This window comes from Terrapene carolina, unplaced genomic scaffold (assembly GCF_002925995.2).
Source record: "Terrapene carolina triunguis isolate 2854851 unplaced genomic scaffold, T_m_triunguis-2.0 Scaffold69, whole genome shotgun sequence".
Lineage (NCBI taxonomy): Eukaryota > Metazoa > Chordata > Testudines > Emydidae > Terrapene > Terrapene triunguis.
In genome coordinates, this window is record NW_020664420.1 from 47,427,218 (window position 1) to 47,441,632 (window position 14,415).

General features: G+C 43.8%; 1 protein-coding gene across 1 annotated transcript in view; it reads left to right on the top strand.

Moving 5' to 3' along the window:
• RASA1 (RAS p21 protein activator 1) overlaps nucleotides 1–14,415 on the top strand; it is a 120,157-nt gene that overhangs the window by 74,794 nt on the left and 30,948 nt on the right. The window contains exons 11-14 of the mRNA XM_024199622.3: nucleotides 708–864; nucleotides 3,728–3,815; nucleotides 6,637–6,714; nucleotides 14,034–14,191. Of these exons, the coding sequence (XP_024055390.1) occupies nucleotides 708–864; nucleotides 3,728–3,815; nucleotides 6,637–6,714; nucleotides 14,034–14,191 (481 nt within the window). The remainder of the gene's footprint in view (nucleotides 1–707; nucleotides 865–3,727; nucleotides 3,816–6,636; nucleotides 6,715–14,033; nucleotides 14,192–14,415) is intronic.

Sequence of the window (14,415 nt, forward strand, 5' to 3'; positions counted from 1 at the left end):
GCTCCGGTCAGCACTGCTGACCGGGCCATTAAAAGTCTGGTTGGTGTGGGTCCGGCAGGTTCCCTGCCTGGCTCTGCGTGGCTCCCCGGAAGTGACGACATGTCCCTGCTGCTCCTAGGTGGAGGAACAGCCACAGGGGCTCCGTGTGTTGCCCCCACCCTTCCCCGAGCACTGGCTCTGCAGCTCCCATTGGCTGGGAACCGTGGGGGCGGAGTCAGTGCACAGAGCTGCCTGGCCGCACCTTCACCTAGGAGCAGCAGGCACATGTCATCGCCGCATGTGGGGAGCCACCCGAGGTGAGCATGCCTGGATCCGGCACCCCGAAACCCATCCCACACCAAAACTCCCTTCCAGAGCCGTGCCTTGCACCCTCTCCCATGCCCCAGCCCTGAGCCCCCTCCCGCACCCAAACTCCCTCCCTCCATTGGTAAGTATAACTCATGTGTAGTTAACCAGAATTTTTGACTAACTGGCACTCCCCATTCCCCCAACATGCCAGATAACAGAGCTTTTCCTGTACTAAGATACACTAACTTAATTTCCAAGAAAAGATTGTACTAAATGTTTAAACTGTTTTGAAATCTGGCAATTTGAAATTGCCCTCTTCAGTTTTTACCTGTAGTGTTAATTAAGACCTAGGAAAAATTCTGCAAAAGATTACAATATGTTAACAGGACTTTTAACTGCTTTTGTTTGTTTTTCTCCAGGCAAAGGAAAGCGATGGAAGAATTTGTACTTTATTTTAGAGGGGAATGACGCCCAGCTTATTTATTTTGAAAGTGAAAAGCGAGCCACAAAGCCCAAAGGTTTAATAGATCTCAGTGTGTGTTCTGTCTATGGAGTTCATGACAGTCTGTTTGGCAGGTAAGATAGTAGCTTTCAGTTCCCATGTCTGCAGTTGTACACTGTTTAAATATTACAATTTTATAGGTGCATAACTTCATTTATTTCAACAGACGGTCCTGTGGCACCTTTAAGACTAACAGAAGTATTGGGAGCATAAGCTTTCGTGGGTAAGAACCTCACTTCTTCAAATGCCCACAAAAAGCTTATGCTCCCAATACTTCTGTTAGTCTTAAAGGTGCCACAGGACCCTCTGTTGTTTTTTACAGATTCAGACTAACACGGCTACCCCTCTGATACTTCATTTATTTCCATATACTTCTCTTTCAACAGGGCAATAAATTAAACATGTTGGACATTTTAGAACTCTTAAAGTATCAGAAGTTTCTAGTGTGAAGTAATAGGCAGGATAACCACTCAGGCTTTTAGATTAATATATTAACTCAACATTGAGCACACTGTGTGTTCCACCCATCAAAAATAGAGCACACTGCATTCATTAAAATGGTAATTGAATAACGTATGTCATATTATAAAATTTTGGATAGAGACCAAGCCTTGTTGAAATTGCAACGAAATGAGCCCTCTTTTGTTCAGATATCAGCTGAAAGTTAAGATAGTTAAAAACTATTCCATTGAGTTTTAATGTTCAAGTAGAAAAGCTTTTTTGATGTTAAACCAATATTAAAGCAGAATGGAAGCTAATTGATATAAACCATTTTTGGGAAAGACGATAATCACTAGGAAGAGATCAAAAAGAACAATCAGCTTTGCTTTTGTTTTAACATACCAGGTACATGATGCAGAGAACACATGCAATATTGAGTCACATACATAGTAAAGGCCTCGTGAACTATTTGTGGTCAAAGGCTGCTACTCACAGGAGGTTGTGGAGATCATAGTGGTGGTCAGTAGTAAAAAGGTTAAGAATTGTGGGTGGAATTTTTAAATTTAATTTGTAAATAGCAAGAAATGATTCTTAGCACCTTTTTTGTTAATCAGTTATTAAAAAAGCTTTTCAAAACCATTCTGTGTTATAACTAGTTGCTTACACCAAATAAGAGTAGATACATAACCATAACATAATCCATTAAAATAAGAGTTTTTGCAACCTGGATGTAAAAATTCACTTAAATCAAATGGACTTTTTTTCACATTTTTGAAAAATTGCTAGACGCAAGTCTGCTGAAATTACTGGCATTTCCATGACCAAAAAACAGAAGAGCCTTCTGGAAAACCTCCACATTAATATCCCTAAGTAAGAGAATAGCAGAGACTCAGTGAGACGATATCTGTTGAAAGAATCGCTGACACTTAGTTCCAGTCCTCCTTAAATAATAAAGCTCTGATGTCTTTGCTCCATCTGGTTGTTAATTCTATTTTTAAGTAATTAGGAAGCATTCAGATAACACTGGGATGAGGGCCATATAAATAGACAGAAGTATTGCATAGTAATAGTGAAAACTTGCTGGCATGTATAGCCCACCTACATTTGTAACTAAACTAGTTGCATAGTTAACTGAAGCTGCCTCCTGAACTGCTGAACACTGCTGCTGGTTGAAATTAAATTGGATAGTGCACAGCTGCTGTGTATGGTCTAGATTGTGCCTTACAGCTTGGCTCTGAGTAAGGAACAGCACACAGCTGAGCCACACCAGGAGGTCATGAAGAAGGGATTCAGACTCAGTCATGATTCCTTCCCTGCTGTTCTCTTGTTCTGGGTGGTGGTGGGATGCAACTTACTCCTCCGTTACCGAGCCAGCTCCACTGGCTGATGATTGGAGTGCAAGAGGAAACATAGCTTTGTCCCTTCCCTGACCACTTGCTCTCCTGGTGAGTATTTGGTGTGTAGCCCCTTCTTTCCTGGAACCCTTGCACTTCAGCCACAAATGGAGTAGCAGCTACGTGACCACACACGAGGTGGGGTAGAGGGCAGAGTATATCCCCCTATAGGGTTGTGTAGGGTCAGGGTACTATTTTGCCTAAATTATTAAACACATTCTTTAAATAGAAAATAACTTTGCTATCAAAAGTCTATCAGAGAAAAACTGGACCATTGTGACAAAGAAAATAGTGCAAGTATACAAGAAAAAAGAAGTTTGTTCAGGTGTATCTAAATCTGTCAAAAAAGTTGTATGATACTATAATTGAGAATGTGTGAGTAGTCATATACATACATTGTATTGAATTGGTGTGCATGTACTATAGCATCAGAGTAAAGGCTGTACATGCAACCTAGCTTTTTCTTGCTTAACATAACTTCCTAAGATTTTTGAAAGTGGAAAGAAACTCCATAATGTGGAACTACTTGACTAGACACCAACATTGCACCATATCTCATGCAGCATTAAAATGTCCATAGGGGACAGTTCCACATGAGTGAATCTTAGCGTGCTTCTTTTACCTTACAAGATGACATCACCACATTTTGTGCTATATAGTAAAGTCATTCCCGCCTGCATGTGTGCAGTGCAGTGCAATCTATCTTTGTCCTAAAGGTTCCTTAAATGTTCTAAAGCATATTAGTTGTACTGCACACAGGTGAAGTACGATTTTTTTAAAGGCTCATAACTCAGTGAAATCAAAACATGTTTTCACTTGAATGCTCAAAAAGTATTTTTCTTCTATCTTTGTGAAAATTCAGCTTCCTATCCCCACACACTTCAGTGCTACAGCTGTCCAAAAAAGATGAATATTTTTGAAGAAAAAAATGATTGTGTTTTTAATGCTGTTTGTATTCAAACAACTGAACTGTGTTGGCTCAGATTTTCCAAAAATATTTGTATTTTGTCAGAGATCAGCAAGCAAAGCAGTTGGTCAGTAGTCTGAAGATGTTACTCTTTGTTACTAAAACTCTTGTTTGTTTGTTTGTTTGTTTTTAAAGGCCAAACTGTTTTCAGATAGTAGTTCAGCACTTTAGTGAAGAACATTACATCTTTTACTTTGCAGGAGAAACTCCAGAACAAGCACAGGTAAGAGGCTTTGGCATATAAAAGAATGCAAATTTTTAAATAAGCTATGAGTGTTTTGATACTTAATGGAATTAAGGTTTGTAGTAGGAAACAAGTATGCTACATATAGACAGTGACCAGTATATAAAGCTTTTTTTAAAGCCCTGTCCATTGTAATAACTTTTCAAACCCATGGGTCAATAGTTTCCCTACAGACTTAGGCCTAGATTCTACATTGAGAATTTTGTGGGCACAGGAGTCCACCTGCATGGTTCTTATTGCAGGATCACCCCCTCTCTGCCTGGGTTAGCAACTTCATACTCACGTCCTTTCAGAAAAGCAGCTCCGCTTGGTGGGAAAGGACTTGAGTGCTGGCCCTCTTCTCCCCACCCCAAACCCTCTTGTGTGTGGGTGGCTGGATCTTATGGAGTACTATTATCCCTGTAATGCCAGGTGTTTTTTTTCTCTGGATCCCCAGTGCTGCAGATTGTCTCAGAGATAACAGAAAGAGGTAGTAGCAGTAGGACAGAACCATTGTTTCCTCTCTTGGCCTTTCAGGGATAATGCCTGGGAGCCAGGAATTAATGTGCCAAAGGGAAAGGGAAGAGGTGACAAGTGAGGCTTAGGGAAGGCAAAGGGGACTCTTATCTCAAGTCTCCAAAATATGGGGCTTTCACTCCTCACTCCCTTGTCACCTATCAAAAAGTGAAATCAACCCTGCAACAGAATTAATTACTGCTGCCAGCAGTGATGTACTTTATACAGTTCTTCTGTTTACTTTCTTTAGTTTAATGTGACTCAAAACCTTGTTGTGTGTACTCTTCCTTATAGTGCTGTGGCAGTTAACTTTGTTTTTATTTATTGTTGTTCTTGCACCATTTTAAAATATTTTTCCATATTCCATATCCTACAATAATGCTAACAAGTCTAAAAAGGCAAAAAAAACCCCACCCTAACCCTAAATTTTGACAGAGTATGGTGGTACTCCACTACCTCCTTCCCATCCCACTTTATTCAGCTGCAGTGTTTGTAAATTTAACATCTGTAATTTACCCTGGGAAAGGGAGTTTACTTGTAGGACTAAGACATTTAATTTTCCTTTTCAGCAGTTTCCAAAGTTCTCTTATTTATATATGTGGATATGATATAAAATTAAGAATATTAATCTTTAGAAAGATGCTTTGTGAATAAAATGAACTCTAGCCACATGCAAATTTCCATCTCCAAGCTTGATCACAATGGCCCACTGCCATGAGGAGTAGAATGTATGTTGTGGCATTGAAGTTGGAGAGGTTCTCCTATGACTGGGAAAGTTCTGAAGGACTGTATTTAATAGATCTAGAAAAGTAAGGGTAAATTATATCCTCTTTACCCCCACAGAAATATTGTGTATAATAATTAAGGTATTTCAGCAGCTGTGGTTGGCCCTACCTACAATGAGAAAGTTATTAAATCTTCCCGTGGAGCTGTAGTCTGAAAATCTTTTGCATTATGGAACGTTTTTACGCAAAAAGAAATTGATTAGCAAACTTGTTTACTTGAGACCAGCTGCAGTGTACTTTAAACTGTGTATTATGACAATTACATCTGCCCATATTATATGTTAATATTTTAAACATATGAAAAATAATTGAAGGGTAAAAAATTGAACCAACTTTTTTAATGGCAGTATTGTATTGCACTGAGATGTAGCTAACAAATATCTACTTGTGATATCTAATTATGCAGATTGACTGTTAGTCTAAAGGTTCAATCCCTAGCTGCACTGGAACAGAGTTCAGCACAGCTTGAGGAGATGGGACACAAAGGCCTGCACACTTTTCACTTGCAATCTTTGGACTGTCGGGGAACCAAACTGGTCCCCAGCACAAGTTAGAGCAGTCTGAGGGCTTCTCCAACTCTTGCCCCTTGCAGGGTATGTCTACACAGGGATAAAAAGGCCATGGCTAGCCCGGGCTGACGAGGAGCTGAAAAATTGCTGTGTAGATATTTGAGCTTGGGCTGGAGCCCAGACTCTGGGACCTTATGAGGGAGGAGTGTCCCAGAGCTTGGGCTCCAGCCCAAGCCCAAATATCTATTCAGCCTGAGCCAGCTGACCCAAGCTAGCCATGGCACTTATCCCTATGTAGGCATAGGGAAAAGGGCCATTAAGCTGCTGACGACTGCCCTCTCTAGCACCCCACTCTGACGGAGACCAGGAACATGTGGTTTAGAGCCAGCTATGGTGGCTTTATACCTCCCATAGATATCCCTCTGCAAAGGGAATCCCTGTTTGCCTCTTTAGGGCAATTTTCATGGTTGAGCAGCCAGAGGCAGATGGACAGGAGGCTGTGGATGTCACCTTCACTCTTTTTCTTCAATCAACTTCTTTTTGTCTTTGCAGTATTTACAGCTAGAAATGAGTCTGCAAAACTGAAACACTGGGGGGAGGGTCAGAATTAGAGCACTGTACTTGGCATGTGAGTTTTATTTACTCAGAAGCAGCCATGTTTTGCTTCATTCTAAATACTATGTGTAATTTAATACAGTATCATTAGAGTGGAAAATTGGTAAAGGTCACACTATATATCTATTATTAATGCTTGGTATATCTAAAAGAGAAAATCCTCCTGATTTGCAAATGCTTTGTGCAGTTTAGATGATGGATATAAACGTAGCTTTCATTCCAAAATAAGCAATTTTGGAATACTATATATAACTTTTAAAATATAATCTGTGAAAACAAGAAATTGACTAAATGAAATATTTGAATAGTTAGACATTTTGTCAGACTTATATCTACCATTCTTTGAGAAGAATGATCAGACTTCATTTGGTTTGAAATCTTGTTTGTCTTTTATAGGACTGGATGAAAGCTCTGCAGACATTTTGCAATTTACGAAAAACCAGTCCTGGGACATCTAATAAACGTCTACGTCAGGTGAAATTGCATAGATATTGTAGTTTTTCTAAAACTATATTGGTCAATCTTAGGGTATGTCTACACTACGAGAGTAGTTCGATTTTAGTTAAATCGAATATGTGCAATCGATATTAGAAAGTCGAACGTGTGTGTCTACACTAAGGACAGTAATTCGACTTTGTCAGTCCACAGTACCAGGGAAAGCGTCGACATTGGAAGCAGTGCACTGTGGGCAGCTATCCCACAGTTCCCGCAGTCCCCGCTGCCCATTGGAATTCTGGGTCGAGCCCCCAATGCCTTCTGGGTAAAAAAATGTGGCGAGGGTGCTTTTGGGTAACTGTCGTCATCCGTCAGTCACTACCGCCCTGCCTCCCTCCCTGAAAGCGCCGGCGGGAAATCAGTTCGCGCACTTTTTGATCAGTGACAGCGCGGACGCCACAGCACTGCGATCATGGATCCCGCTGCGACCATCGCTGCAGTTGTGGCCGTTCTCAACGCCTCGCACCTTATCATACACCTTACCCTGAGGCAGATGCAGAGTAATCAGGCGAGGAGGCTACGGCACCGCCGTGAGGGCCTGAAGTCGGAGAGTAGCACAGAGCTGTCAGAAACCACGAGCCCCAGCGCCCAGGACATCACGGTGGCAATGGGGCATGTGGATTTTGTTGAACGGCGATTCTGGGCCCGGGAAACAAGCACGGACTGGTGGGACCGCATAGTGCTTCAGGTCTGGGATGAATCCCAGTGGCTGCGAAACTTTCGCATGCGGAAGGGCACTTTCCTGGAACTTTGTGACTTGCTGTCCCCTGCCCTGAAGCGCAAGGACACCCGCATGCGAGCAGCCCTGACTGTCCAGAAGCGAGTGGCCATAGCCCTCTGGAAGCTTGCAACGCCGGACAGCTACCGGTCAGTCGCGAACCACTTTGGCGTGGGCAAATCTACCGTGGGGGTTGTTGTCATGCAAGTAGCCAAGGCAATCGTCAAGGTACTGCTGTCAAAGGTAGTGACCCTGGGAAACGCGCAGGCCATCATAGATGGCTTCGCTGCGATGGGATTCCCAAACTGCGGTGGGGCTATAGATGGGACTCACATCCCTATCCTGGGACCGGGCCACCAGGCCAGCCAGTACATCAATAGAAAGGGATACTTTTCAATGGTGCTGCAAGCACTGGTGGACCATCGGGGACGGTTTACAAACATCTATGTCGGATGGCCGGGCAAGGTTCATGACGCTCGCGTGTTCAGGAACTCTGGTCTGTTTAGACGGCTGCAGGAAGGTATTTACTTCCCGGACCACAAGATAACTGTGGGGGATGTGGAGATGCCTACAGTGATCCTCGGGGACCCAGCCTACCCACTAATGCCCTGGCTCATGAAGCCCTATACTGGCGCCCTGGACACAGAAAAAGAACTGTTTAACTACCGGCTGAGCAAGTGCAGAATGGTGGTGGAGTGTGCTTTTGGCCGTCTCAAGGGGAGATGGAGGAGCTTACTCACTCGCTGTGATCTCAGCGAAACCAATATCCCCATCGTTATTGCAGCTTGCTGTGTGCTCCACAATCTCTGTGAGAGCAAGGGGGAGACCTTTATGGCGGGGTGGGAGGTTGAGGCAAATAGCCTGGCTGCTGATTACGCCCAGCCAGACAGCCGGGCGATTAGAAGAGCCCAGCGGGACGCGCTGTGCATCCGGGAGGCTTTGAAAGCCAGTTTCAAGGCTGAGCAGGGTACCCAGTGACTTTTAAGTTTGTGGACACAGAGGCAGAACTTGCCCCCCTTTCTTTACCCAGTTGCCGTCGACTATCCTCTCCACTTACATACCCCCTTCACCCCCTTCCCAAAAAATAAAGTCTGTTCTGTTTTGTTAATGGACACCGTTGTCTTTATTACTGTTTTCGCGGGAATGTTTTAAACCTGGGACACAGACTGTGGCGGGGGGCGGGTTTAGGGTTGTGATGCAAATGATGCCTCTAAACTCCAGGAATGACAGGCTCCGCGGTGGTGGACTGGTTGTTTCAACGGAGCCTGCCAGCCCTCCTGGCCGGGACTGCGTGTATGTGTCGGCTATGTGACTGTCTTGCAGGGGGAGGAGGGTTACAGATCCCCTGCTGCGCGGCTCTGTGATGCAGGGTAAGGACCGCTGCATAAGATCTGTAACTGCCCTCCCCCGCCACCAAGTCACAGAGCAACACCACCGCCCCCACCACACAAAACATGAAAACCACCTCCCAGACTGACCAGGATAACTAGTCACTGCACTGTATATGTGCCCTGCTGCTGCACCTGCCCCCTGCTAAAGGTGACTGTCCTGTCCAATGACCAAGCCCCTTCCCCCCCCCTTCAGACAGACTCCCCTCCAAAAGAAGAGGATGGAAACAGAAATGAACAGAAACGTATTCTTTATTAACAACCGCACATGGAACGGGGGGGTGAAACTTGGACGGGGTCTTGTGTGAGGCGGGTAGGAAAGGACTTTTCAAATTTTGGGGAATGAGAGCCTTCTAGTGGTAGAGCAGTCCGCAGGGGTGGAGTGAAATTTTTCACGGCCCCTTCCACCCCTCCGTGTTTGGACTTTGGGTGAGGGGGGTATGGGACTTGGTGGCGGGGCAGGGCAGTTACAGAGAGACTGCAGCGGGGCTCTCTCCTCCTGCCTCCGGTCCTGCAGAACATCCACAAGGCGGCGGAGCGTGTCCGTTTGCTCCCTCATTAGTCCAAGCAGCGTTTGAGTAGCCTGCCTGTCCTCCTGTCGCCACCTCTCCTCCCGTTCCATGTTTGCCCGGTGCATTTGGGACAAGTTCTCCCTCCACTGTGTCTGCTGGGCTGCCTGTGCTCGGGAGCATCCCATTAGTTCAGCAAACATGTCTTCCCGTGTCCTCTTCTTCCTCCTCCTAATGTGCGCTAGCCTCTGGGCAGATGTGGCTGTGGGAATTGGAAAAAGGGAGTGAATTCCTGAGACAGAGCAATGTATCTGTGAACAGAGAACATAGTCTTTCTCTGTGAACAAGACCATGCAGAGCACCTATCACACGCGCACTGAGGACAAGGTCGAATTTTCGGCCCTCGCCTACAGTGCCTGCGGTCTTGCTGTGGCGAGCTGAGGAGCAGGGCAGGACACCGGACTTTGTCTAGATGGCAAACATGGTAAGCCGTAGACTTGTGGCCGCTTAAAACTTTAAGAGTGGCACTGGCCTCCTTTCAAATAGAAAGCAATGCGAGTCTCTGCTGGCAGCAATCCTGCAAGCATGAACTCTGCCCCTGTCCCACCCCCTCGCGGCTGTAAACCGCGTGGCTGTAAACCGGCGGTTGCAGTTCTATAAAGGGACGGGCAAGCAGTCCCAATACTAACTTTCCCATACCTAATTCACAGCAGGGAGCCATGCCAGACATCACCCTCCTGAAGGTCTCCGAGAGCCAGAAGGAGAAGATGCTCCGGGACAGCCTGCAGAAACCGGGGCCATTTGCTGCACTGCTGTGCAAGGCCATGATCCCGGAGTACCTGCTGGCGTTGTGGCAGGGAAACGTGTCCTACCACGGGGGGCCTAATAAGCTCTCCCTGCCCAGGAACCTGCTGATGAGGCTGGAAAAACACCTGCAGGAGGTGTATGAGGAGTTCTCCCCGGAGGATCTCGCCTCTATCCCCGGTTACATTGACCAGTTCCTGGCTTAGGTGCCCTTGGAGGGACAAATGACTGCAGGGTTTTGGGCATTATAATCATGAAGCGGACATTGTGCAATTTTTTGAAAATGGTTCGGACTATATATTGAGGCGCCCAAAAAAAGACAAATCATGATACACTTTGCACTGATTCCCCTTTTGTTTGACTTTACTGTTTACATGTTTTGAAGCACTTTACCCACTGTTCATATTTTCAATCTTCCTGTTTTGTTGCAAATAAATGTTTACATGTTTTAAAGCACTTTAGCTAATGTTAATATTTTAAATACGCCAGTTATGTTGTAAATAAATGTTTAGATATTTAAAACACTTACTGCTTGATCCGTCCCCTGAATCTGTGTCTGGGGTAACGGCTGGGGAGGGTTGGTAGGGGATCTCTGTCAGGGTGATGAAGAGCTCCTGGCTGTCGGGCAAATCAGCGTTGTAAGCGCTGTCTACTGCCTCGTCCTCCTCATCTCCTTCCTCCTCTTCCCCGTCCGCTGAGGAACCGGCCGCGGACAATATCCCATCCTCAGAGTCCACGGTCAGGGGTGGGGTGGTGGTGGCGGCCGCACCTAGGATGGAATGCAGTGCCTCGTAGAAACGGGATGTGTGGGGCTGGGATCCAGAGCGTCCGTTTGCCTCTTTGGTCTTCTGGTAGCCTTGTCTCAGCTCCTTGATTTTCACGCGGCACTGCGTTGCATCCCGGCTGTAGCCTCTCTCTGCCATGGCTTTAGAGATCTTCTCATAGATCTTTGCATTCCGTCTTTTGGAGCGCAGCTCCGAAAGCACGGACTCATCGCCCCACACTGCGATGAGATCCAAGACTTCCCGATCCGTCCATGCTGGGGCCCTCTTTCTATTGGATTGCACGGCCATCTCTGCTGGAGAGCTCTGCATCGTTGCCACTGCTGCTGAGCTCACCACGGTGTCCAAACAGAAACTGCGATTCAAACTGCCCAGACAGGAAAAGGAATTCAAATTTTCCCGGGGGAGTGGCTGGTCAGAGCATCCGAGCTCGGACTGCTGTCCAGAGCGTCAACAGAGTGGTGCACTGTGGGATAGCTCCCGGAGCTATTAGCGTCGATTTCCATCCACACCTAGCCTAATTCGACATGGCCATGTCGAATTTAGCGCTACTCCTCTCGTTGGGGAGGATTACAGAAATCGATTTAAAGAGAGCTCTATGTCGAACTAAATGGCTTCCTGGTGTGGACGGGTGCAGGGTTAATTCGATATAACGGCGCTAAATTCGACATAAAAGCCTAGTGTAGACCAGGCCTTAGTGTTTTACTTTGAGACCTTTGTAAACTGAATTGTGTGTGTGTGTGTGTGTGTGTGTGTGTGTACATGATGCAATATTTTGTTAAACCTGCCGTAATTACGCGTCAAGAATTGGTTTCAGCTTCCATATATGATAGAATAAAACACTTTATGGGCAGGCTTTAGGTTTGTTGCTCAGCGCTAAGGTCTGATCACCAGATAAACTTCGGTAACATTTTCAGAAGTGCATAAGTCCGATTTTCAAAAATGACTTGTAGGTGCTTCTGAAAAGTTTACTCCTTGTGTTTGCCATTTGTTTTTAAATGTTAAGTCTAGAATGCAGCCATCTGCCATGTGCTACTAATATTTCTGTTCTCTTGAGCTTTGAGACAAGTACATAATAAGTCATAATAGCATTTTTTTCATCTTAATTCATTTCATTCATTGGATGAGAGTACTGTCATAGGCAAGAAATTGGCTCAGAGATGGAAAACAAAGACTAGGTATGTTAATTTTCTTGACAACTGAAAGTTGGCAGTCAGGTGCCACAAGGTTCGATGTTAGGAAAGGTGGTGTTGAATATTATAATTATCTGGGGGGGGGGGAGGAAGGGGGTGAGCAGTGAGGTGGCAACATTTTTCAGGCAACACAAAATTATGTATTCATTAAGCTCAGAGAAGATTGAGGTACTTTTGCAGGACCTAACTAAGCTAGCTAAATGGACAACATGATAGCAAATAAAATTCAGTGCTGTCAAATGCAAAGTAATGCACATTAGAAGGAATAATTTGAACTACTCATCGTGAGCTCTAAATTAACTGTAACAATGCCAGAAAAAGGCATGGCCAACATTATTCAGTAGCAACAAAAAAAGCAATGAAAACATTAGGATGCGTAAGGAATAGACAAAAACCTCCCTAAAAATAGTATGCTATTTTGTACATAAGTGGTACTTACCTAGAATACTGTGTTTAGTTCTGGTCACCGTATTTCAAAAAAGATAAATAGTATATCAGAAATAAAGGGGGGAGGGGAGGGTCCAAGAGTGGTGACAGGAATGTTTAGAGAAAAAAACTTCCATATAAAGTATGTGGGACAAAATGGGACTGTTTAGAGAGGAGACAAGTAAGTGGAGGGGGACATGATAAAGGTATACAAAATAATAAAAAGTATAGAAATCATAAATCAGGTACTTCCATTTACCATTTCTCTATGCCAGTTAGCATCACTCACAATCCGAGAACATGAAAAGATCGATGAAATTGAAAGACAGTTAATTTAGAACTGAAAAAGAAATACAGCTTACACCACATATAATAATATGTAGAATTCACTGATACAGGATATCGATGAAGTCAAGAGCATAGTAGCATTCACTGAATACTTGTTCCTTGGCTTAAGCCATCCTCTGAAATTAAGAAGAAATTTTCCTATGGGCCTGTTATTGCATAATTGTTAGTTTCCAGGTTTATTGTATCTCCTTCTGAAGCTGCTATTGTTGGAGACGGGATACTGAACTTAGATGGATCACAGTCCTGGTCTACTATGGTGTTTGCTATCTTTACTCTATAAATATCTGATCTGATTCCCATTGATACCCATGGGAGTTGGACTGGGCCATAGATTTCAAGTATGAAGCTTAAAACAAAGAGTGCTTAGTAGTACTCTAAATAGTCCTCAATGCAAACTAAGTTCTATGAGAGGAGTTCAAACGTCACATATTTTAGTAAATTTTCTAATGTCCCATGAGAGCACAATTTAAAGATAGTATGACCATCAAATGGTGCTATAATTTGAGCATCTGTAGTGCAGATAGAACTGTTTTCCCTTTGGAAAATGGAGAAAGTTTGTGTTTCAAGAAAGAAATTACAAGTTATTGTTTGTATTCTGATGGCAATCAGGATCTTAGATTATAAATCACATGGAGCAGGGGCCACGGACAGCACCCAGTGCTACTGGGGTCTAAGATCCTGATTATGCATTTGGATTTGCTAGCGCAAACTCCAGTGCTTATCTGGAATCCTGTTGACTTCAGTAGGACTCTATGCAGGTGTAGCAGTCAGCACAAGCAAGTCTAATGCCTAATAAATATTATGGTCTTAAAGAACAAAAAAACAGATGTTGTATTAGGAGAAAAAGAAAAAAAAATCAGTGATCTGAATGGTTGAGTGTGATTCTTTTTTAAATTTATCCGCACTTACGCCTCTAACAAGCTATTGTGCTACTGCCTTTTGACAATATTTTGCTATTATTCCTGAACTATTTCCTATTCTTTGTTTTTCCTTTATTTAAGTAATTGTCTTGGTTTGATCAACAAATTTTAGTTTGTGTCTGGCACTTATATGTTAAAACAAAAGCTTTTTAGAGCTGAAAAAATTCACCGTCTTGTATGTTGAGATTAAATCTTGTATATTTTCTTCAGGTCAGCAGCCTTATTTTACATGTTGAAGAAGCTCATACTCTCCCAGTAAAACACTTCACTAATCCGTATTGTAACATCTACCTGAACAGTGTCCAGGTAGCAAAAACGCATGTCAGGGAAGGGCAGAACCCTGTATGGTCAGAGGAATTTGTCTTTGAGTAAGTCTTGGTCTTTTTGAATTATAATAGCATTTAAAAACTTGATATTTCTTAACACTTTATAGGTAGTGTGTTGATGATGATTCATTGAATTTTGATTTCTAATTAAAAATTGGCTAGATAGTTGCATATACATAATCTTCTTTCAGCCACACGTTTTTCCTGTTGCATCCTAAATATGTTTATTTAATGTAATGGCAATTGTATGGCTGCTAAAGTTTTCT